Consider the following 26392-nt stretch of genomic DNA (forward strand, 5'->3'; position numbering starts at 1 on the left):
TCTAAAGTTGCTCATCAGAAGTCCTTAGCTGAAATAAGGGTGGATTGCTTTTTCCCTCATCCATTTTAATTTTTTTCCTTTTCTGTTGATTACTAACTTTATACTATATTGCTTAGGCACAGAAATTTAAATGGTAATGCATAATTAAGGTGTGCAACCTGGCATCCAGTTTCACACACTCTTTCCCCGTCATACTCTCATAGTCACCATCAGTCTTCCAGTTAATAAACTATTTGGACTGCCCTTCAGCTCTCCTCTTTTGAGAGAACCTGAGTGAAGTGAATTGTCACAAATCCTGCAACGCTTGGACTTCTTGCTTGGGTACCTCAAGCACTGAGAGAGACCTGTCTATCTCACAAGAACAGGACAGAGCTTTTTGATGTACTGGCTGGGATCAGTAGTTGCAGTGGGTTCACAAGAGGAGTCACAGCTCCCAGACAGCACAGGGAAGAGGCACCCACATCAGGACTTACACCTTAAACTCTCCTATCTGGCTGAATCATCCTGGCCTGAATAGGTGACTGTGCAATGGTATGATGTGCATTTCTTCACAGGCTGTAAGTCAAGGTGTGTGAAGTTATGCCTTTAAAGCAACCTGAATTACTTCAGTTTGAAGGTAATAAAGAACAGTCTGAATTACATCAGTCTGAAGGTAATAATCATAACCTCCACAGGCTGTTGGCCCATGGAGATGTAAAAATCCTAAGATACTTTACTCAACAAAAAGGAGCATGGGACACCACTACCAATCGCTACCAGGGCACTGAAGAACAGCCATAACTTCTGTGGATGACAAAACTGTCAAGTGCATTGGATAAAGGTAGACATAAGCACATAACTGAGACAGATGGTGTTATTTTATAATTTAGCTTTTTCCCACCTCGTTGATAGTGGTTTTGTATTTCTTAGTTTGAGTTTATGTCACTTTACCAAAGTGCTTGAAAACATGTACATGGTTTTCTGAGCAGAGAGACAGATCCAGTGGAGTGGGACTGGTAATCTTCCATTCAAGTTTAAAAAGGCTGCTGAAACAGGGCACTTCACTGGATGGAGAAGCCAACTCCTTCTATTGCCAGGAACAAGAAGAATAGGCACATTTAAGGAATTTTATTCATTTTGTAGCTGGACAGTATAAACAAACTACTGCCTTTTCACACCTTCTTTCATCAGCATGACTTCAGCTGCCTTCATGCCTTCTCCAGTCCTGAAACCAGCCTAGGAGGGAGCTACACGACCAGTATAGATCCATCATTGCTAATGTTGCCTTGCTGATACTTTCTTAAAACTGTGCCTAGAAATGAAAGGCAGTTCATGAATCTGTTACACTGAATAATAGTTTCTGAGAATTGGTGGCTTTTCAGGTTGGTTTGGTAGGATGACTTCTCTAGGGTCTGGCATTGTCAGTCTGTCTTCTTAACATGTTAGATTCCAGTCATTTTGAGAATATGTTAACAAAATATTATCAGAAATAAAGCCTTCAGAAAATTTAATGAGCTGAGCTTGAAGCCACTCCTAAAAATGAATTAATGTCCCAGGATGCTCATTTTCCTTTTAATTGGATCTGGCTTCTCTTTTAGATCCACAATAGAGAGAACACAGATGAGTACTGAAATACAGAGGATGCTTTTCTAAATCTGGCCTCTAAACTAAGTGACTTAAATTCCAGACTAGTCAGAACTTTGATGTACAGTTGAACATGACATTGTGTTTTGCTGCAGCAGTTACTACTTCACATACAACTACAAGTTCTTGCCACACTAATAGATGAGAGTCAACTGTGGTCAGAACAACAGAAATCAGAAGGAAAAGGGGAGAAAGGTTAAAGGCTGAAGCTGAAAATAAAAAATACTGATTGCCTCTCTTGTCCTGCTGACAAGTTTTTATCCCTGAAATAGACAGAAGCACTTTAAAGAGATGTTTACTTAAGCTATGTAGCAGGTGGGTAATGTGTATATTGTAAAAAAAAAAACTCTGCCAGTAACCTGTAAAAACTAGGCAAGTAAGAACCTACTTTCATGCAGTGCTTCCTGAACTATATCTGACATTCAAGCAATGCAGGTCTGGACTCTCAGACTCTCTTACTTTAGCTGTAGAGATGGGAGGGCAGTTTCCCCCTGAGCTTTGTGCTGTGCCACATAGCTGAAAGGGAGGGTACAGAGGGCCTCCTTACCACATGTGACCTGCTTCATGCAGCACAGAGGGTCCAAGAGGTGACATCACCTCGGCACACCTGAGCTCTCCATATCCTGGTTTAATGAGCACCTTTAGAGACTTTTATGGAAGTGGTTTTGTTCATTTAATTTGAAAATCTGTAATGTGTAGCTCTACCTTATCCAAAAATTACAGAGGCCTGTATACCAGCCAAACACAGAGGGTTTCTAATAGCTGGGAGGGTTGCAGTGGAAGTGGTTAGCAGCAGGAGCCAGGTAACCTACATTCCAACAAGAGGAAGTTTTAGATTTAAAGGAGTTCTGATAAACAAGGGTTTGGCTGTGCTCTTTCAGCCAACTGCAAATGCAGTAGGCACTAATGATGACATTCATTATTTATAATAATTTTTCTTGATATTCTTCCATTTTGCAGTCACCACCTAAGTTTCCAGATACACGTTTTCAAATAACATAATACATAAGGACAATAGAGCATAGAAGCAGTAGGTCTCTCGTAACTTAAAGCAGTATCTTGTCTGTTATGTACCCTGGCTTTTTGTAAGGAACATGTATTGCTTTGTAGTCAAGCTTTTCAGAGGATTGCTGTTGTCATCTTTCCTCTCTGTAAAAGCCCCTCTGTTCCCGACACTTTAATTGCACAGTTGCCTAAATGAGGCACTGCAGAGTGTTAATGTGTGAGTCTGAGCGACAACACACTCTTCTTTTCACAAAGCTTTTGCCCTTGATCGTGAATGTAACAGAGCACGTACCTTAAAAATAACTGGAGATTCAAGGGGAATCGCTACACTTACCCTCTTGCATAAGGTTTGTTGACATAGGGATCCTTCAACAGTAACTCATATTCTTTCACAGGGAATAATAAGCATCGCAATTAGTGAACTAGTTAATAACTGCGTGGTTGGGGAGGACAGCAGAGGCATTTCTGTATATGTGGAAGCGGAATGTTCAGTGTCCACATGGTCTAAAGCAGACCAAAAAAAAAAAAAAAAAAAAAAAAAAAAAAAGAAAAAAAGAAAAAAAGAAAAAAAAAAAAAGAAAAGAAAAGGCTTGAAATCCTCCCTGCAGCCTGCCTTCCTGCGCGCTGCCCCTCCGGCTTCTCCGAGACAAGGCGGCAGGATGTTTTTATTCCCCACGGGGCCGTTCTCGCTCGCTCTCTCCCGGGAGCCGGGCACAGGCGGCAGCCCCGGGGGAGCGGAGTTTGGGGGCGAGGGCTGGCGGAGCTGATGTCAGCGCCGGGCGGCGGGAGCGATTGGGCTGCGGGAGACTTTGCAGCAGCAAATCCGCCCCCCTCGCCCCCCCCACCCCCGCACCGTCGGCTTCAAAGCGGCCGGTGCCCAGCAACTCGCAGAGGTGCAAAAAGTGGGCGCGGGGCCGGCAGAGCCGCGGCGGCGCCCCCGGGCATCGCCCCGGCCGGGCCGGCACGTCGGGGCTGAGGCGCGACCCCAGCGCGGCGGCAGCGGCGAGCGGAGCTGGGCACGGCCCCGGCACGGCCCCGGCACGGCCCCGCCGGCCCGACCCACCGCGCTATAAAAGCCGCCTCCAGAGCGAGGAGAAACTCCGCGGGAGGAGAGCACGTCGGCGCGGTGCTGCTCGCTGAGGTACCGGCATGACATCCGTCCTAGGCAGCGGCAGGGCGTCGGGAGGGCCGAGCGGGCAGCTGAGATGCAAGTCCAAGAGAAGGAGGAGGAGGAGATCAAAGAGGAAAGGTAAGGGAGATGCAATTTTCTTGTTGATTTCTTTTCCCGCTCTGTCCGCCGCCTGCCGCCTGCCCAGCAGCGGCTGCTCGCAGCTCCATTGTCAGCGCCCGGCGCTCGCCGGCAGCAGCCCCGACGGCCGGGCCGGGCCGGGCGGTGCCGTGCCCGGGCCCGGCAGCGGCGCGGCTGATCCCCGCGGCCGGGCACAGCTCGCTGCCCTCCCTGCGCTGTGCCGGGCCGAGGCTGAGCCCGCGGGGGGCTCGGCAGGCGCCGTCCGGTGCAGCGGGGCCGTCCCGGGGCTGCACAGCCGCGGCCTGCCCGGCCCGGTGCCGCCGCCCGGGCAGAGCGCGGCGCGGAGCCCCCCGGGCTGTCGCACCCTCCGAACTACCGCTCCTCTCCTTTTCCAGACGAGGTCCGCCAAGTTTTTGTGCTTCCGTGCTGTTCTCCGTCCGTAAGCGAGCCCTGGTTAGGAAGGCGCTGATTGCCGTAAGCAGGGAAAGTGAAGCTACAGGATGTCACTGCGAACAGGGAATATGCCCTAGATAACAGCTCTTCGCAAAGCTGTCTTGCTTTCTCCTGTAGAGGGGATGACACTGATTTTTGATGTTTTGCCTGAAAAGATGAAGTTAACCGGCCGTGAGGACTTTAAAGTGAAATAAACTGATACGAGGAGCAGAGTGCCAGGGATGCCCAGCTGCAAGGCATTGAACTGTAGAGATGAGAAGTCCGAGTGTTTATCCAAGCAGTAAATATAATCTAACATGTAATTATGATCTCTATGTGGTACTCACACAAGTTTTAGTCAGCTAGCACTCAGGCTGATGCTCTGGATGCTCTGTTTCTCCTTCAGATTCTAGAAAACCTCATTTATAGGTGTCGTTAGCTAAGTGTCTCTTGATTATGTTGAAGTCAGTAAGTGCGGTATTTAATAACTTTTTAGAGAGGTGTCAAAGCAGTTTTTGTATAGTAGCTGGTAAAAACGGGCCAAATGCAAGGCTGTGTCATTTGATTGTCACTATTTTTACTTTCATTTGTTAACTCTCTATATTCAAAATTATAGTAACAAATAGTGACCTGCACACAAATAGAAACAACAGACATGCAGATATATCAGGACTTCGAGTAGGTGTGCAACTCCAGCTTGTTACTCTGGGTTTTTAGCATGTTATAGCACCCGGTGAGAAAGGCTGCCTTTTACTTGGCGTTACAGAATAAATGTTAAAACTCTCAGAAAGAAGTGCTTGCATACTCAATTTCCTTTAAATTTCCCTATAATCAAGTTGTACTCTGCAGACTTTATGCTGATTTATTCTAGCAAAACTACTTTTCTGCGGAATTGCAAACTTAGCCTAGCTTTAGCGACCTGTATTTGGCCAGGAGGAAAGAGTAAACCATTAATCTATGCAGTGGAGGAAGGGTACTTGGTTTAATTTTGTTATTAAGAGCAGATGAAAGTTAAGGTCTTTTAATAAGAGTTTTCTGATGCATCTTTTTTTGCTTTTTTGCCAAAACAAGGTGGAAGTTGAATGTCTGGGAAAAAAAAAGGCACGAAAACTTGCTCAACAGTAACTTGGTAGCTGACAGCTATTTGCAGAATGCACAGCTGGAGGTGAATTGCATTCTAGAAACTGACCAACATCAACAAGACTGTGCACTTGAAGTGTTCATTTATTATTCTTCTGAATGTGCTATTTGTAACCACTTTTCAAATAATGTAGTTGGTTAATATACTTATTACAGACTTGTGTTCATATGATTTTGTTTTTCCTTTCTTTGTAATCACAGTATACATTCATAAAAATACACATTCCTATAAAATAGTGCTGGCCAAAAAATTCCTGTAACTTAAGGCATGCCCTCTATAAAACCTGTTGGATTTTACTATTATGTTATTTTATTTAGTGCTCATCTTTTTTTCTTTTATTTTTATGGTATCTCATAAGGAGATCTTGCTTAACAAACAGACTATTCAGGAAAATAGTAAAGAAAATGTTTATTAGGCTGTTAAATTACTGTTTTTAAGGAGAATTATTGTGGCCTCCACTATTTTGCAGGTTTGATCTGTTTAATAGATTGTGAGAAAGTCTTTGTAGAGAGTTAGACTGAAGACACTTGCTTTTAGCTATTCTCCAGCACATCTCTTGTTTATAGCAGGATTGCTTTTAGTATCTGCTTTAAAGTATGTAACTAGACACGTATGTTTACATATCTGTACACAGTGATGAACATGAGTAGGCAAAGAAATCCACCATAGTCTTAAATTGAGTATTAGACAGAAAGTGAGGAAATGAATTTATCTGTCACACCCTCGGTCCTTAAGGAAATGGACTCAACAAATTATTTATTCAGCTTACTATATTTTATTACACACGTTACATATGAACTGTGCTTAAAACCAGGTTGAGACATTGCTTAATAGAATATCTAGGAATGTACAGCAGTAGAAATAATTATTATACTCTATTTAACAGTTTTGCTTCTCCCTTCTGTTTTACTTTCTAAGTTTTCAGTCGTCTTTTCACTCTGGTTAGTGTGAATTACAAATTTTTGTGTGTGGGTATAGCACTTGACTCCATTTCTTTTATACCTGGATGCTCTGATTTAGGAGTTTCCTGGTGGCAGAAATCAAGTTCAAGCAAGGAACGCAGAGAGAATTCTCTGAATAGCTGACTTTCCTTGTGCATTTGGCCTAAAAAAAATATATATAACACATCCAGTAAGAGTCAGAGAGAGAATATCCATACATGCAAATCATACAAGCACTGCAAAGTGTAGGACACTATTATTCCACAAATTTTTTTCCACAAAATTATTCCACTGTACAATATCATGGTCCAGCAATTAATTTGCATGCTTCTTATTTTCATGCTTATGAAATCCAGCAACTCTTTCAGTGAGAATATCATGCCTTAACAATAAATGTCTATGCAATGAATATCATATTGCAAATATAGACTTTGAGTGATTTTATTCAGTTTTACACTTTATGCAGAATGTGTGCTATAAAGTAAAAATGTGCATATTTAGACCTATTTGTAAATTAGTGTAGGTAGAAATATTTTCATTGTCGCTTAGAACAATATGATAACTCCCAGTGGGAAGTAAATACCTTAATTTTTCAAAGATCTAATGAAAAATAAATATGGATGCTTGACAGATTATCTGCATACTAATTGCATGTGGCAGCAGTAATAGATATTTTATATTTTCCTCTCTGGTTTTGAGTTGTTGGGGTTTTTTTAATCGGTGTGTATAAAATGACCAGAGGAGAGAAAATTATGCCTACTGATTTAGAGAAATCAATTTTAAATTTTTAGGGGTTATAGGCAGTGTGTTTGTGGGTTCTTGTGTTTTCTCAGGGCTCTGGAATATGGCAGAGTACTGGCAGAACTCAGCACAGCTTGTGCCCATTTCATAGCCTGTGGTATAGATTTTGAAAGGAAGGCTTGTTTTCCCAGATAAGTCATTACAAGTAGACCAAACAAAAGATTTGCCATTTACAGATAATACTAAAAAGGCCACACTTCAGCAGCCTCCAGCAACTTCTTAGGAATCAACACACAGAAAGTAAGTATGAAATAGGGGATTGGATAGATAACCCTTCTGAGTTATTTTCCAGTGTAAGACAACAAATAAGCCACCTTATTTGCAATGTCCTTTATAGGACTACTGAGTGAAGTTAATTGCTGGAAGCAGGAGGGCATCAGGTATCCCTGATGTGGTAGAAAACCATGGCCAGAGTCGCTGCTGATACCATGGGACACAAAATAAAAGTTGACAGAATGAACTAAATAAGGGCAGCAAGTGGGTGAGAGAGGCAAAATGACTGTGAAATGAAATTCCATGAAAAATTAATGAAATAGAAAGATTGTGCTGAAGATGAAGGGAGGAAACCAGCTTGGTTCTTCATCATCCTGCAATGCCAAAGTAATAAATGAGCGTGTTTCATCTTGGCGAGGTTCAGGGACACAACTCCTTTCCCACAAAAGGATTGCGTTGTGCTTCGCGACGTGCTCCGCTTATCTCGTGCCCTGACAGCTCGAGAGGAAGGGAATGGATTTGGTGATAAAATTAAATTGATTAAACCTTTATCCATCATCTAATTTGGTAGCTTTCTTTTTTCTTTTCTTTTTTACTATTACCTCCAATTTCTAGTGATCCGTGTAATGACAGCAATTTGAGATAGCATCAAGGACATTAGCTATGATGACTGAACTTAAATTTAGAATAAAAATATGGGATTCATGAGTCCATATCTAAATAGCAGACGATTAGGTTATAGCAGAGTTGTAACTTCCTAGCAACAGCATGTAATTGTGAGGACAATAGAATGGTGTATTTTACTTTAAAAGAGAGCAGCATGTAATTGTGAGGACAATAGAATGGTGTATTTTACTTTCAGAGAGAACAAAATACTTCAACTTTATCTCAAAGTATTAATTATGTAAGTACAAAAAGCAGTGGTGTGAATATTGACCACGTCTTACACGAGGAATAACGTGTATGGTAATCTTTACCTTTCTCAACACAGATATTGTCAGATGTTTTGCTTTCCTCAGTGGCAATACACAGGCATATAAAGCTAGTGACAAAGAATCCTACTGTTGGAAATCACTTCATATTGCTTAAAATTTTGTAGCTTCTCCTTGGTGTCTTGCGTAGGAAAATTCTCCCATAAGGGTAGAGCTTTGCTTACAAGTTTAAATGGTATTAATGGAGTTTTGAAAAAATACTTAAAGGCAGCCATTTCTGGAGTGATACCCTACAGATGGAAAATGCTGCACTAAAAATTAAAGGTTGGATGAAATTGCCTTGTGTAATTCCGAAGTTACTGACGGTCTGTGCAAACTGCATTCTTAGGTTCCTTTATCGTCTTTCAGGTTAGCAAGTCTAAAAAAAGCGGACATGAGGATATCTGTCTGATCTCTGTTAATTATACCACTTTTGAATTACTGCTGGCCAATATTGCATAGGTTTTGCGAGTAGTAATGAACCCAAATTGATCCCTGTGTTTACAGCTAACTATCTCTACAACCTTTCAGGCAGTTTACCGTTTTTCCCATGTAGGTGATTAGTTATCCAGACAAAAAAGGCTGATATGCATCAGTAGATAGATCATTCTCAAGGCATCTGTGATGAACTTGACGTCTGCTGTGTAAAACACCTTGTTTTGCCTGCAAATTATGTAAGTTCCAATAGTAAAATGAAGCACTTACCTTTCTGCTGTGGCTGACCTTTGTTCCCCGCTGTATGAATTTGAAATGAAGCAGCCAACCTGGAGGAGTTTTAACAGCATTTTGTGATACGCAACATATTAAAAAGACTGCTTTGTTAACTGGCAGAAGCAGCTTGTCAGCCCATACTAATAGGCAACCCTCCCTGAGTCATAAAATAGCCAAATTTAATGCTTTAACAGAAAGCATTAAATGGATGGAGTTATTATTGTTCAATCAGTCTCGAATTTCTTGCTTCTTACAGCAGATTGGAAATATGAGGATGTATTTTTGGACCCTGAGTTAACAATACAGACTCCGGACTAAGGACTGGACATTGCCATGGCTGGTTTAATGAAAATCTCTGCTAAGCAAAGCGTGGTAACAAGGGAGGCACGGAGCAGGGCAGAGTGCGTAAAGAGCAGGATGGCTAATATTGAAGATATTACCGTGACATTAATGAATGAAAGGTGTATTTTCACTGAGTATATTCTGTTTCGTTCTGGCTGTTCCAGCTCCCAAATGTGTGCTAGCAATAGTGAGGATTCAGAGACATATGGTAAAAGGGATTAGACGTGTAAAATTTCGGTAAAAGAAAATTGATAAGATTTATATTGTTTACTTTGGAGATAAACATAAGAAAGGATACAGTAAAATCATATTAAAGAAGAAAGATTATAAAGGAGATAAACAGGCTACTCTGATTTTTTTTTTTTTTTTTTTTTTATTTACTGAGATAGAGGCCTTTAAGGAAGGAAAATTTCAGCATGTTTAATAGAAGTGGAAGGACTTTTTCTGTTGAGAGTGTACATAGCTGGCCTGAGAAATTTGTTCATTCAAGGTATGGAAAAACAAAACTTATTTGCAGGGAGTTTGAGGTATTTGATTAGCTCAGCTGAGACTCACACGACTAAGTTTGATGCTCAATTCAGTGACTGTAGGCTTTGGCTTTGGGTAGGATACATTAAGAAGGATTTCAATTTTTTAATATGAGATATGAATCCTCTTTTTCAGGAAATTATCTGACTCCTGACTCGCTTGGATTAGGTGGAAAGGTGATTTGCAGGCAGTTTAATCGCTGCTGCTCGCTGCGAGGCTTTTTGCGCGGTGCCGTTTCCCCAGCTGGGGCCGTGGCATGGCAGCAGCTCAGGAGGTGCCTTTCTGCTCGGCTCTGTGGCCATGGCCATGCACGTCCCTCTGCTGTGTGTATCCCAAAACCAGCAGCACAGCTGGCAGCAAGGCAGGCACATCTCCCTGGAATATTCCTGACAGCTTTCTAAGTCGCCTTCCCCTCTGTTCCCACTCAACGCCCTTCATGTTGTATGTAAAAACAGACCAAAATTGAGACTGATCCCTAGTCTCTCATTTTGATTCTCTGGTGAGGTTGGGATGATTACAATGAAAAATAATTCATCCCACCCATTTCTTATTCTCTTGGAAAAAATAAACAGAAGGGTGGAATAAAAGGAGGTGAAAACAAATTTTACAAACGTATCATGATTTGTTAAGCAGGAAAACCCCGCAGGTACTGTCATGACTGCCAGTGCATCGTCATCAGATGAATATTGTGTCATAGAGGATTACCCCTGCAAGCTAATCTCTGTTTTTGAAAGTGTTTCTGATGGGTTTGGGTTTGGTCTCAATTCTAAACCAACTACTGTGTCTGATTTTGGAGCTGTGCCACTTGTGAGTGCTGTTTCTGAAACCTGCACTATGTGCTGGTGGCATTTTTTGTGCGAGTCTGGAATGAGCAATAAGTAGATCTCAGCAAAATACTTTGTGTTAAAGTGTGACTTTTTTTACCCCCATTTTTTTCCTTGCAAGAGAAATGGTGCTCAGAATTATTAGCAGAACCATTTTTCTCTAAATGCTAATGAAACATCAGTGTGAAGAGTCAAAGCTGCTGGGAAGTGTTGGAAGAAATAAGTAGAATTTGACAGATATTTTATCTCCATCTTCTTAGGGATTTACACACAACAGATTTTATGCGATTGCTTGCTTCTTGCCACTTCTCAGAGACTGTGAAATGGCTATTTATTCCTTAAGTAGTGGGATTTAACAAATGTAAAATGATGGCTTTCAAGCCAACTGTAATAATGTGTTACCTTTGTAGAAGGCCTAATTCTGCTGTCGCTACTCAGAGTAAGTTTGAAAGTGAAACTTCTCAGTATCAATCACGGTGGCAGAACTGTGTTTTTACATACATTTATGTCTGTGTCTTAATATATAGGTGCATGTATACATATTTGTGTGAAATATAGTTATGTAGCTGTATGAAGTGAATGACTGTAATAAACTCCAGGTTATATTAGACAAAGGGTCTTAAAGCCTGTAGAGTTTATATTATATGAAGAATTTTTATATTCTATTGAAGTGTTTAATTATGTAAAAATAAAATACTCTTATATCATTTGTGTTTATTCACATTCATCTGTCCAGACTGTATGAATTTGTAATTTTAAAAATATATGTATAAAAATTCTCGTAGTATTTGTGTGTGATCTTTATGCAATAACAGTCATCTTACAGACAAATCACAAAGGTGCAACTGCATGAAGATTATTTTTTGGGGGTTTTTTTTGAGTGAGAAATAAAGAAATGAAAGACACTGCTTATAAGCCAGATGTTTAGTGTATTTCTGTGTTCCATTTGTGTAGGTAGGTTTTTTGAATGGCTGAGTAATTCAGCATGGTGAAGACAGGTGTGTATGCAGGAGCCCATAATACTCATGTCAGGAAACCCCAAACCTTTACCAAAAAGGTGGATTTGTTCTTAAGTTTCTTTGTGTGCTGATCTTTCTCTAGCTGAATCCTACAGAAGGACTTAGAGAGCAGAAGCCAACTTTGAGCTCATGCTCTGTATTGCATCCATGCCAGCAGCCCTGCCACAAACCACCAGACAAAATGCCCAGGCCTTCTTGAACAAAATCTTCCCAAAATTAACTTTCATTAGCTGATTTCCTGCTTGTAATTTCCCTTCCTCCTGTCAATCATGAATAGCTACTTACGTGTCCATGTAAATGGTGATTTTGGGAAGCAGGCTGCAGCGGTCGGCAGCGCCTCATTATTGAGCGGTGCAGACTAATTCAACTGGAGCTCAGCTCTTGCTGCTTGTGGATTTAGGAGTTTAAAAGAAACAGTACAAAAAGGGAATGTTCTTTAATACCACTGACAGCAGGTTTCTTCCACTTGCAACTGCTTCAAAGATTATTGATTGACCTGTGTTTACCATTTATTTATGCTAAAGCATCTGATGTGTGTCTGTTGTAAAATCTGTCTTTTCTAGACTTGTTTGCAGTTCATGTTTATAATGATCAGTTTTTACAGTTGTGTAACAGAGAATTGCTTTAACTGGTGCTATTCCCACAAAGAGGGTTTTTTGTGCCTTCAACTGGGATCCATAAGCACAATATATTTGATGCTGTGATTTTTGGTGGGTTTTTGTTGGGGTTTTTTCGCTGTGCAAATCCTTTAAATTTCCTACACAAGAAGAAGGAATATACAAGAGTGTTCCAGGATAAATGTGAAGCATTTCAGTTCTGCCAGAACAAGTCAAAAGCTAGTCTTTGTAGGTTAACTTGAACCCTCTTCTATTCTTTTTAAAGGAGACTTTATCTCTGCATTCATTTTGTTTAAAAAAAAAAAAAAATCATATTACAGCACATGGTGTAAACTGCAAGGTAAAAATGGGTAGTAAGTTACTAACAGGACCAGTTACCAGAAGATGGTTACTAGGTGTCAAAAACCTGGGGATTTAAAAACATGCACAGTTTTTGAATAGTCAGAAATGAAATAGTCTTTTGCAGTTAGAAGTCTGGTTTGTAACAAAATAGCTTAACAGAACACTGCTTTATATATTGGCTAACCCAGGCACATTTTTAAGCAAGTGATATATTCTGCTTAAATGTGGTAAGAAGCTATAGACAAAGGTGTTTTGTCAGATTTTCCTGAAGGCTAACACTGAGTCCCTTATTAAATTTGTGCTTTTATGATGTAAGGCACATTGGATTGTAATTTTTCCCTGACAATAGTAAGCTCATCCTTCTCTTCAGATACTTCCAACTCATCCCAGACAGGAAGGATTCTTATTGCCCAGAGTTAATAAAAATGCATCAGTGTAATCATGCTAGGTACATGCTGAAACTACTTACAGAGTGTTATTAACTCATAGGCAGACAGGCCATATTCACCCAGTTTATGAGAGGGAAATTGAGTCTGACCAGTTAATCCATTGCAGAATTAATTAGTGAGAGGTAGGAGGAGTGCAGGAGTGTGTCACTCCAGTTTCAAGTGTCCAGCACACCTGGCTCTGGTGCGTACCAGTCCCTGCTCCAGCTGTGTCACAGCTGTATTTGGATCTCATCCCTTGGCCCTGTCCCTGCAGGCACCTGTGTGACACGGCAGTTCCTGGGAGCTGCTCCTTCCAAGGGGAGCCCTGTGCCAGGCTAATCCCTGTCTGCCAGGGCATGGCAAGGCACTTCTGCCTGCTGGTGTTGGAGAGAACAGGGCTTTGTGTTTACTCTTCTATTTTGTGTGTAAATAAAGGTGTGGGATCTGGTTCTTCTGTGCTGTTAAATCACATTTGCTCTTCAGCTTCTGGAGAGCTTTCCATTTCTCCCAGAATGGCTTTGCTAAGGTGTAGCAAAGTTTACATTTAAAAGGAAATTCTTTTTTCAGTATTAAACAGCACCTTGCAGACAACTCTGCAGAATAACCACAATAACTCTGGTTTTGTAATATACATTACTTCCTCCAGATGCTACAAGAATTTTCTTATGGAATTAATTGAAACTGTTACAGATTCTTTTTTTTTTTTTTTTTAATTAGATTTATCCTTTTATATGAATCAGTTCATTTCACAAGGATTAATTACTAATTTCTAAATTTCATCACTTTCATTTCCATTAAAAATCATAGTAACAGTCCCTACATTTGTACCTTGCCTGTAGTTCATCAATTTCTTTATGCACAAGCTCTTCAGAAGACCAAAAGACTACTCCACTTTAGCTAAAACCACTCTAAATTCACTCCAGTCTTTAACAATAATTCTTTGACTAAAGTGTGGCAGATACTAAACATGAAAAAAGAACCAAGCACTCATTTCTGAGTCCAGGGAAGCAATTTATAATTTTTTAAAAAAATTCAAAAACCTATTCCTCATGCATTATTTTCTTAATTTTGCCTCAAAATAATTGTCTCTGTAATTAACTGAAATCAAGCAGCAACAAATTACACTAGTTTGGGTCTTGCAGAGTGCTGCTTTAACAGGAGAATGAATTAAACACTACAGAAGCCATCTCAGTAAAGATAATCACAGCTGTTCCAAAAAATCACTCTGAAAATAAAAATGTATTTAACCCTGAAAATCCACATATTTGCACGTCTTCAAATTAATTACCAAAACACCCCTCTCCTTCCTCCCCTTCTTTTTACTATCTCACTTCTCTTGTTTGTATCCTCACCTACCGAAGCAGCTGCTATTCATACAAATTATGAAAAGGAAAGTATATATGAGATTGGTGCCTGGAGAGGACCAATATATCATCAGAGGTCTTTGGGGTAACGTATGGCCTTGGTTCAGCAAAATCACTTCTTCAGTCATTCCATTGCTGTTCAGAAAAGCAGTAAATAATAAGTAACAAGATCTGCATACAAATGTGCTGGTGCTTAGGTTTTTTTCATGGAATTAGAAACTGGGTAAGAAGTTACTATTATTTTCCTAAAGATTTTTTACATACAAAAAAAAAAAAAATTCTAAATACACCTGCTTACAGCATCTATTTCTTAGGCCTTGTTCTGTTTTAGCATATCTAAACTGATCTTGCTAACAGTTCTTGAGCTGTAAAGTTGGTTCCTGTGCTCTTTAGGCAGAAGAAGGAGACAGTGAAAAGTAATGACAAGAGGCTGAGATTATTATTTTAATGGCAGTTATAGTAAAGCAATGTGTGCATCATAGGCAGGCAGTTGATTGGGAAGAGTGGCTTGTTAATCTTGGTTAATTTTACAGATCTTGTTAATCTTGGATCCCAGTACCTTTCCTGGTGTCGGTTTGCCCCATCCCATTCTGTTGCAGCTGCTGGTGTCAGACACACACCTGCCTGCAGGTGCAGTCACACACAGCCTTGTGCAGGCTGTCAGCTGAATTTCCATCATTTCCCCGTGCCCCAACAGATGTCAGTGAGTTTGCAGGTTGTGGAAGAGATGATGACTCACAGAAACCCACATGGCAACAAGAGGCTTCTCAGTCATGGTCAGCTCAGCTTTGCAGGGAGGGGCAGTGCAGGTGGGCAGGCTCGCTGAAGGCACCAGGGGATGTGATGCTCTCAGCACATCTCGAGCCAAAGGCATGGTTTAAGGGTAGCACAAAAGCATCTCCCTGACCAAATGTAGGAAACTGTTTCCATCAGCCCATTCTAGCAGACAGCTTGTCTTTGCTGAATGTTGACAACATGTTATATAAATTTCTCTGCAACAGCTTGTTTCAGAAACTTTTCCCAGTAATATAGATTAAGATAGAATTTGTTTTGACTGCTGTAATGCATATTCATTAGATAAAAGCCCAGACAATTACTATGATAGTTTCACTAACAGGTGGAGCATGTTTTAGGATTTGTTGGGCATGGGATTTGCTGGAATAATCTCAGACAAATTTGGGGGATTATTTATGTGATGAAAATAATTTTGTATGAAAAGTGAGAACGTAAGCAGATTTGAAGGTGATTTCATTATGTTTTTACATTCGTTTGCTCTTACAATTTTAAATCTAGAATAAGTTCATACTTTGAACAAATGCAGGTCTCTCAGGGCAAGCAATAAACCACACAAATGGGAGCTTCATAATATAGCTTAAAGTTGCATAAATGGTAAGCAAAGGTATTTCCAACAGAATATCACTTTATTGTGTTCACTTTCCAAACTAGAAAAAAACTAGAAATTGTTCTTTTCATGTCTTCATTTATGTCATATCCACTTGCATCCATTAAAGTTATAGATTAATTTCAGCAAATATGTATGCATCAACATTGTTGAGAAGTTGCAAACTACAGCACAATTCCCTTTTTTGTTTCCACTAGAAAAAAGAGAAAGTTTGAGAGCAGAATCATGATGAAGAGTACAGGAGCCTAATCCTACCCTATTACATGGGAATCTGTTTTCTTGAGGAGCACCAGACCCTACAGCTTATGGGACCTACATCCCATAGGACATTCTCATATGGGCAGTCACACTGTCTTCAGCATAGACTGATCCTGGTGATAATTTTTTATAGGGATGAGGATCATGCTAGCTGGCACTATCAGGAATGGATCACTGCCAAATTACTTTCATAGAGTAAACAAGGAAGTCAAAACTGCACACTCAGGAAAGCACCTTAGTTCATCTCTACAGGACAGCATCAGAATTTAATGTTAAAGGAGATTTAAAAATACACTTGCCTAGCACAAAAGTTATCAGTCTAGACTCCCCATCTGTTGAATGCCTTGTAGGTATCAGTAGCAACTTCAGTATCTGACTTAGGCAGAAATCATCATGTAAAAATGCTGATAATTCCTCTACGCTTTTTGTTACAAATGGAACTTCAAAGCTATGAATGTATAAGTTTATATTCAATTTCTATTTATATACTTAAGCACAGACTCTCTCTTACTATGCATATTAATGTGCCAATATGTGCTCCAGCAATGTCTGTATTAATGTATATTCATATTTATATAAAAGGCTGGACTCAATGGAAGTTTTGTCCTAGCTTCATAAGGAGCTTGGACCCAGCCCTGTGTTTTTTTTAAATAAACATTTGAACAAATTTCCAGGAATTCGTTTAGTTCATAACATTGTCTTCTTGTTGTTGTAGGTTGGGTTTTAATTCTTAAGCTAAAGTTTTTTATGAGCTGCATCATTTTCAGCTGCTTTGGTAGAGATGTTTCTCTGTTGACAGAGCTGCTTCCATTCTCCCTTTGCCCTCCTCCTTTGTCTTTCTTGTTTTCAATGTGTTTTAATCGTGCTCTGTAATCCCCTATATCATTATAACTGATTGATTAGCAAACCTTCACTTTCAGGCTCGGAATTCTTCTCTTAGGCTAAGACCATTTATAATCTCAGCTGAAAAGACAAGACTGAACATCTGCCTTGTATTTAATCTGTCTGCATCTTGTACCCATCATGATTATTGTTTGTTCTTTATTATAACTGGGGGGTTTAAAGGTGAAATGTTATTTCTGCATTATATGGGCTCTTACCCTGAAAATAAATCCATGCAGATGGGCCATGGGGAAATACAGAAATCAAGGAGTCCGCAACTTGTGCTTTTATTGTAGAATTTTGGACCTCAGATGTCCTTTTTTTTTTCAAGAATCAGCTTAAAGAAACTGTGGGTGGAAAAAGACAATGATAGATTAATTGTTTCTTTTGCAGAAAGAAATGATATGAGATAGAAATATACGCATATTTGTATACTTGCAGTAAGTAAACAAATCCAATTTCATTCAGTTGTTAGATGCCAAGATCTGTGCTTTTCAGAAAATCCCATTAAGGGACCTGCAGCTGAACCAGCTGCTGGTGGCAGGGAAAGGACCATCCTCCTCCGGAAGCTCAGGTCTGAACTTCCCTCAACTCCTTGTCAAGATTTGCTTGCATGTTTTTTTGTGTAGTTGGGTTAAGATTTTGAGGGATTGAAGGGAGATCAAGTACCTGTTTGTCATTACTTATTTCCAGCTGGAAACCTTGGGATGGCAAGCTTTCTCATCCCCCTCACTGACTCACAGCATGAAGAGATAGTGGAAATTTTCCCAACACATTGTACATTTGTCAGCACAGGTAGAAGAGTGGTGAATAAAATAATTTCTTTGCTCATCCCTCCTACTGTCCTAGTCACAATCTCAAACACTAGGTAGCATCCCACAGAGGGTTTTCTTTTTCTGCAAAAGGAGCTATCTGTCTCCAAGTGTCACATAATTCATGCAAAATTGAGTTTGCTTCTCTTTTCTGCTTCAGCTGATACCCACATGTCACGTCCATCCAAAGGACTGTGTTGTCTTTGGCCTGAGCTGGACCATGGGGTGTATTTAGGCTCTCCCATACATAATTTCTTACATTAATTAGATGGTGCCACCCAGCTGCTGATGTCTCTTGCAAATACACTTTTCTGCTATTCATGCTATCTAAGCCTTCCAAAATCTGCAGCAGCTCCAAACAGTTTGCAAGAGAGTTAGTGCAGGTTTTGGAATGATGCTGTAATATAATATAATATAATATAAGTATATTAATTCTGGAATTATAGGAGGGAAGAAAACAGCTCATGTCAGTTACTTTATGAACTGATTTTTTTTTATTTCTTTCGGAACTCTCTGTGATCTTTGCAGATATTAGATGAAAAAGTAATTTCAAACATGAATAAGAAATAACATGTGTAGAAAGCTGCATTTTGGCTAGAATTAGCAATGTGAAGCATCTTTCTGGGATTGTGACTCCAGTCTGCCAGTTTCCCATGGAGCAGAAAGCAAGTGTGTCTGAGACCAACAGGGCCCTGTTGCATTTTGAAATAGTCTCTAGCACTTATTTCTTTCCCCATGAAGAACTACTTTTAAATATTCCAGGAGGCCTTTCAGGAGAAATGGCATGTTCCTCTTCTGACTACCCCTGTTTTCTCTAATCTCTCTTGCAGATGTCTTTTCACTTACAACTTTGCATTGCCCAGATGCATTGCTCTCTTCTCACACAGGTGGAATCTGGCTGCTGCCCTTAGCTGGTGTATTTGGACAGCAATGTATCAGCAAGGAGCAGATGGCTCTATTGTGGCTTGGTGAGGCTGAATTTTGGGTCAAGTGTTACTTCAGAAGATGGCCCAGGACTTGATAGGACTTATGGAGATGCAAGACCCCACCTACAACAGCCTGTCCTCCAGCAGGAGAGCTGATGTGATACTTGCACTTGAGACCCACACCTCCTGCACAAGCTTTCCATGGCCAGAAATCTCTGTTTTATGAAGAGGTCCATGAAATGTATGTGTGTCTGTCCAGGTGAAAGTCAGACCATTCATTTTGATGTGTGCTAGAGGGTTGTTAAAGGGTTGGGATCAGGTTGGTCTGAGCAGCAGCCACTTCTGCTGGGTGTGCTCACACAGACTGCGAGAGCTGCAGTTGCAGGAAATCACACAGCCATGGTTCTCCTGTGTCTATTTCTGGTGGAAAGGTCAGAGTGTAGTGGGCTGTTGGTCCCCCCACTCCTATCAGCAGGAAAGACTTGTATCTTACCTGATGATTTTCTGGGCTTTGGGGGCAGGTTCCCACACTTGCAAGATGGAGTTCCGCTAAATGAAGCTCTCTTCTGAAAGTAGCAATGCTGAAAGTTAAAATTAGCTTCTCCTTTATTACTAGGACATATTTTTAGGCCCTAATTCATGTCTCATGTGAATGCAGTCCTCCCACTCCCACACTGGGAGTACTGAACTGGAGTCTGAGGGCTGTGCATTACATTTTCCAGAAATAGGTGCAACCCAAGATTTTGAATATTTACATTCTCTGCCTTTTAAAAAATACACCTGTTGGTTTTAGGTGAATATATGGGTTTAAAATGGTGAAAAACTAAAGTAGAAGCTGCTATCCTTTGGGTTTTTTTCATATTTTTATTTTGGTTGCGTGATGAAGAACTTATCTTAGTTTGCATCTAGATGCTGTAAAATGCAAAAAAAACCCCACAGAATATAAGCTCAATTCCTATGAAAATATTTTGGATGTCTGCTGTTTTCTGCCCTCTCCTTTGGAGCCCTGGAGCCTCTAAGTCCAGCTGCTGGTGTGAGCCCTGGTCCAGCAGCACAGCAACACTGCCTTCCTGTCAGAGCATCTGCAGCTGGTGTTCACAGAAGTCATCTCTGCTAAAAATGTTCTCCTGGGAGCCCTGATGTGCAGCAGGGGCAGGGCCTGGCCTTCAGAGCAGGTACCAGCTGGTGCCATCAGGCGGCAGTGAGGGGATTTTGGAGAAATGTGACCTGGCCACAGCCAGGATGGCAGAGATGGCTGTGCAAGCTGGCAAGGCATGGGAAGGAACTGCAGCTTCTGTGATGCTGGAGCCCCTGCCCTGCAAGGCCAAAGCTGCTGTCCTGCTGTGTGACTCCCCACAGCATCCCTGGGGACACAGGCAAGGAGGGCTGGGTCAGTGCCAGGAGCTGTGAACAGGGAGCTCAGAGGAACCCTGCTCGTTTAAAACCCTGCCAAGCCACTTAGAAAACTGCCCAGCAGGATGATGGACTCTGGTGAGGAATGCAGTTTATTTATGGTGGAAGCACATCCCCAGTTTCCATCAGGGCTGGTGAAAGGGGAGGGAACAGCCTTCACCTGCTGCTGGTGCCCTGCTCTGCCCTCTCCAGTGTGGTGTGTTTTGTGTCTGCTTCCAGGTGTGGGTGACCTGTCCTGAGTGTTTCTGGGGTTCTTGCTGGCAGACACAGGGTGACCTTGCAGCCTGTGCCAGGAGCTGCCCTAGGTGTGCATGCCTCCCATCCAAAGGGGTGTATGAGCCCAGGTATTGCAGGGATGGGCTTCAAGGACACATCAGAGCAGCCACAGGCTCTTGATGGAGAGTGCCCGGATCTTGAACATTATGACCTTACCATGTGTTCTTAACTGGGAGATCCATTCTGAGGAGCAGAGAAACAGGATTTTAGCAGCCCCTCCCGAGGGCTGTCCCAGCAGCTCTGCCCTGGGAAGGCAGCCAGTCAAGAAGACTCTGACTACTGCCCCTCCACAAATTATAAAAAGTATAAAATATCTATGTATTGCCACCAAATAGGGATGGAATTATGCATCACATAAAACCTGAAGTCATTATTTTCTTTAAAGAAATAATAAAGTCTCTTATTCTGTCAGCATACTCTGCAGACTAATGTAATCAATCCAATAAACACTGTCTTGAAAAAGAAAAGAAAAAGTATATAGAGTTTGGAAAAGATCTGTTTCATGTTATTACATAAATAAGGCAAAAATAAATGAGACATTTTAGGAAATGCAAATGAAATCTCGTCTTTGTTTTTATCTGTTATTATGGGAGCTTGCAATAGGTAGGATTAGAAAATGATCACTGAGAAATATTGTTGGCATACTGAATATTTCAAGTCACTGAGGACTCGGTTTAAAATAAAACCATCAGCTATATCAATATATGAATGGAGAGGAATCAGATATTTCTGCTACTGCAAAAAATTAATAACATAAGTCATTAGCATTAGTGCAACTTGCTTCTCTTTCTAATTTACAGGCACATATCTAGATTAACCATAAAATATTCCTGGGTTTAGGACACACTGTCCTCCATTGAATGCTTAGCCTGGAAAGGTTATTAACATTGAATGGGGACTGTTCTCTCAGGAGAGCTGCAGATAAAATGACCAGGGAAAGAAATAGCACAACTTCTCAAATTAGCATAATTAGTAATTATCTCTTAATAGCCCCACTTGGCTTTGGAGACTTGGCACTTGAAATTCCGCTTAAAGTTCAGTGAGGAAAAACAAATTTCACGCTGAAATGTCTCAATAACACAGCTGAGTTGCTGAGGTAATCGTCTGGTTTAGGTAAAGGAAAGGAGATGAACATATGGATAGGAAAGATCTTTGCTGTAAGCACTGTGTTTGTGTTTGCATATGTAAAGCACTCCAGGCTTAATGGTACAATTGCCACTTTCTCTGGGGGTGAGGGGAGGGCAGGGGGATGAGTGGGACTTTTCTCTCTTCTTTAGTGGAGAGAAACAGATGAAGATAATAAACTAAAATGAGCAAATCCCATTCATTTTACACTAGAATAGTGTAATTTCTTTTGCAATTCTAGCTGAAATAAAAAACCCATAGACAGACAATCCAAGCTGTGGATAGAAAAGCAGCCTTTATCATAGCCAGTGGCAGAACTAAAACCTTTTAAATGGGGACAGTTTTCCAACATTTAACTCAAGGTAAAACTGGATGAATAAACACAGGCAGCCTGGTAACCCTAATTTTTTTTTCTTTCTGTGGCAGTGAAACAGATGGCTCTCTTAAGATGCTTTTGGCTGGGAAAGAACAAAAGCAGGAGAGGTATTTACCATTTTTTACACACCTAAAGCCCAGTCCTCTTTATCCTCAGGCAGAAAGCAATTTATCCGTCCATCTTGCTGGAAACAAGCCTTTGTTATTAAGTAGGCACATTTTGATTTACATGTTGCACAGCTGGTTGGAAGCTTTCCACTGGGAAACACATACACAATTGATAAGCCTTCCTTAACTAGTTTGAAATAGAAAAAGAAGTTGTTTCACTCTGCCCTCTTTGGCAATTCATGTTGGGTGCTAACACTTCAGCAGTGGATTTATTGTGGTGGTTTAGGAACCTTTGTTTTTAGTGTAAGTGCATGTTTTGGTCTGTTTTTTTTTTTTTTTTTTGGGTGGGGGGGTAAGATTTTTTGGCGAGGTTTTGGGGTTTTTTAAATGTTGGATTGTTTTTTGGTGGGTGGGGTGGGTGCATATATATATAATATATCTCTAGACATAAAAAAGCATGTATATTTGAAGTGCCAGATTTCCATATCCCGAAGGTCCAGGGTGTCAAGGCTTGCAGTGGTTCATGGCACACGTGGCCCCTCCTGGGGTAGAGTCAGGTGCCCTCTAGAAGAGGCACTTTTTGTGCTTCCTGCAGAGTGAAGGACCCCTTGGCTGCAGGGAAATTACTCTTTTGATGCTGTGTCAACACACAAAATAGGAAAGATGAAGACAAACTAGTCAGAGGAGGTTGACAGCTGTTATAAAACTGATAGGCTGACACACTCATGGTCAGAGAAGGGAAAGGTTTGGCTTAGAAACTCTAATTAAGGTTGGCCAGGGTCCATTAGCTCATCTTCACTAGTAGCTTTGCAACCTCACACCCTGCATATCACCCTTTTTATACAGGCTCTAGGTGAGAAATGTGATTAAGCAAGCTGCTATACTATGTTTCCAAGGCCCAGTCTCTGAAAGCAATTCAAATGCCTCTATCAACCAACAAAATCCATTTCAAAATTCAGAATGAGCATGAAAGCAAAGAGGGAGAAGAGAAAAAAGAAATGGAAGCAGATCAAAAGAGATGAAATGACATTTGAAAAGTATGGAAATGAGGAGAATATTGAGATTGAATTAATTGCAAAAAAAATCCTATAAGATGCAGAAATCCAGCAAGTCTGATGTAAATATTTGCAGGCTGACAGAAAGCAGGGAGATGGGCCAGTATCATGATGAAACGAACACATTTCTCCCTGTTCCTCCCAACCAGTCCTACTCCCAAATGAGCACTTGATAAATAAATTAAACTGAAGCATCAACAGTGGAGAGAATGCAGAAGAATATTCTGATGGACACCTGAGATATCTCCTGATAGACTGTACGTGGGCAGCTGCTGAGAAGAAAATGCTACAAAAGAAATATACCCACTCCTTGACAAGCCTCTTTGTTGAGTGATTGATATGTTTCTGCTTTCCTCCTTCCCTATAATATTGGGAATGTGAGCTGCTGCTTTGAGGCCAGAACTATTTAAAAATAATAATCTGTGAACACTAGCTTGACATTTTTTCCCCTCCAAAGCAGGTAGCTGTAGGTAGTGAGTGCTGATTTTTCTTGATACCTCAGAGTGGATTTTTTAGATCAGATTTTTCAGAACAGGTATTTTGTCATTTTGCTCTTACATTTCATCTTAATAAATAGAGTAAAACCAGTTGGGTAGTTGCACATGTGTCTTGTTTGCTTGCAAAGCTCATTAGAAAGATGCTCTTGTTAAATTCAAGATCCCTGAGCTTCATTTCTGGCTCTGCTGCTGTTTTTGTGACTGTGGCAATCTGCTTGCCTCCCCTCTGCACTGGGTCTGCCAGGACAGACAGAGTAGCTGTCATCACTGTTATTTCTAATCAATTAGTGCTGTGAGCCCTTTAGGGACCATAAAGTTATGCCTGGGATGATGTGATCCTGATCTGATTTGGGATCTCCTGGTAGCTGTTGTAAAAGAAAGAGCAATATTCCTATGGCATTAAGTGTAATTTTAGGCATTGTGGAAGCTGAGTGTGCAACCTGCAGGTGAACTTCCAAAGGTTACTTTGGTGACATTAGGTCTTGTCAGACAGGCATTAATTATTTGGCCTAACTTTGTGATTCTTGGCAAACCTTAGTGAGGTGGTTAAAGGGCATTTCTCTTCTGCTAAAACCAATGCTAGAGAGGAATGCTCAGAAGTTCAGTTAGGATTGGACCTTTAAAATTGGACGTGAAGAAGAGAAACATGCTAAAATTACCTGAGCAGAAAAATGCCTGAGGGTAATTCATTCTCTTAAAAAATGCCATTGGGTTATACTGACTTCATAGGTAGCATTTAATTGTGTCAAGCTGGTGATCTGCTGCCTTGTTCCATTTTTTTCTTTCCCTTTCCAATTTTTGGAACCTATTTTGGCTATTTCTTGAATTGCTGGTAATTCAGAACAGAGAATGAATAAGAACATATTGTGTATTATATTTGTGTTGCTTTCGAACTGAGTTAAGCATAACCTGTATATATAGATCATGGCAAGGAAATACCAGTGATTTTCAATGGAAGAGTAAAATGGACAATCTATCAGGCCTATTCTCCTTCATTTAATAAAAATAGGTCAATGTAGGCTTTATGCTGTTCACATTAGTGTCATTCATTTTAGCTTTACTAATAAAAGTGAATGGCTGGTTGAGCATTACTGGAAGAGGATATCAGAAAAGAAATGACAAAAAGAAAAATGGGTAAAGAAACATTACAGAAAGTAAAATCTTCCATCATGGGGATATTCCTATAAAATTTGTTAAATAATGTGAACGCACACCCTGGTTTTGAAACTCCCATTTCTAAATGACTAAAGTACAAATGAACTGGAACATGAGAAAAAGTTTATTTTGTGTATTGTTTAGCTTCAGATCAGCTATTAAACACTCAGGAGATGCTCGCAATGGGCATCATGCAATCCTGTCATGATTCCCATTTAACTCTTGGAGTGTTTATCAGATAGTTAAGAATGCCATGATCTGCTCTGGCCTCTGCAGTTCTACTTTAGCTATGACTTGCTGGTTTGGTTCCTATTAATTTCCATGGCCAGTTTCCTGCCTGAAGGGATCATTAGTGGCACGAGGAATGCTGGGTGGTGATTATAAGATAAAGACAGGGAGAATGTTATTTTATCTGCTGCTACCAGCATAAGGCTGTTTATTGAAGCAGATCAAAGAAGTATGTAACCATAAATACACATGTGCACACACATAAATCCCATTGCATTTCTTTAATTTGCCCTTTACAGTTTTTAATAATATTGCAATTTTTCATGTAGTTAAGAAACAATCACTTTAATATTTCTCATACAGGGCCTTGGAAAGTGGTGAATGAGAAGGAATCAGGGTTCTTTTTATTTGCTTTTCAGCTTTTATTTAAGGTACAGACTATGCTTTCATATCTTTCCTGAAAGAGTAAAAAAGCTTTCAAAACCCTTCAGAAAGGGTGAAAAAGTTGTTCAGCTTCACACAAAAAAGGCACACAGATTCTTCATATCTTGCACCTTAAGTCACTCATTTTTTCATAGACATTTCCTAATAATACTTGAAAGAGACCATTTTAATGTGTGCCTCAAACTAGTTCATGTTAAAATTCTGCATCTATCATTACAGCATTTGAGGAGCCATTATTTTTTTTGTGCATTTGTTTGAGACTCTTTCCAGGGTCTTATGAATGGTCCCAGTTTCAGATCACAGGTTCTGTTTGGGTTATAGTCTGGAATGGCTGCTGGATGTGGGAAACCTTTTGGTGTTTTCCTCATCCATTCAATGCCCTCCTTTCATAAACCATCCTAGGCTTCAAAAAAAAAAAAAAAAAAGCACATCAGCAGTAACCAAATCAACTAACAAAACAGGTTAGCATAAGAAGATTTAAGGTATTTTAAATACTTGACCTCTAAACACTGTTTCAAGACATGCCTTAAATTCAGTTTTTGAGCCCATACAGTCATGGCATAGCTTAGGCTTTGCTATTTTTTAACTAAACTAAGAGGAAAACAATTGCTATTCTTTTATATTTAACCAAGTCAAATTCCCCATTGCATGCTGAGCTAAGGATATCTCTTCTCTGTCCCCAAGCAAAATACTGTAGTAGCAACTGGAAGCCTTATAATTAACATAAAGTTGGAGAAATGAGTTGTTTCAGGAGGTCATACTCTAGTAAGTGGAAAACTACAAGACCCTCGGTGCAATCTCACACAGTGCTAAATTCAGTTCAGGTGCTCTAGGCTGTGAGTGGTCAGCAATGAGAACACTTCTCTTAGTCTGTCATTTGCTATG

General features: G+C 40.4%; 1 protein-coding gene across 1 annotated transcript in view; it reads left to right on the forward strand.

Annotated features, from left to right (window-relative positions):
* Positions 1 to 3597: 3597 nt before the first annotated feature.
* The window catches only part of ADARB2 (adenosine deaminase RNA specific B2 (inactive)), a 299653-nt gene continuing 276858 nt past the window's right edge, over positions 3598 to 26392 (forward strand). Inside the window, exon 1 of the mRNA XM_056485576.1 lies at positions 3598 to 3877. Within this exon, the coding sequence (XP_056341551.1) occupies positions 3778 to 3877 (100 nt within the window). The 5' untranslated portion in view covers positions 3598 to 3777. The remainder of the gene's footprint in view (positions 3878 to 26392) is intronic.

This window comes from Oenanthe melanoleuca, chromosome 2, assembly GCF_029582105.1.
Source record: "Oenanthe melanoleuca isolate GR-GAL-2019-014 chromosome 2, OMel1.0, whole genome shotgun sequence".
Classification (NCBI taxonomy): Eukaryota; Metazoa; Chordata; class Aves; order Passeriformes; family Muscicapidae; genus Oenanthe; species Oenanthe melanoleuca.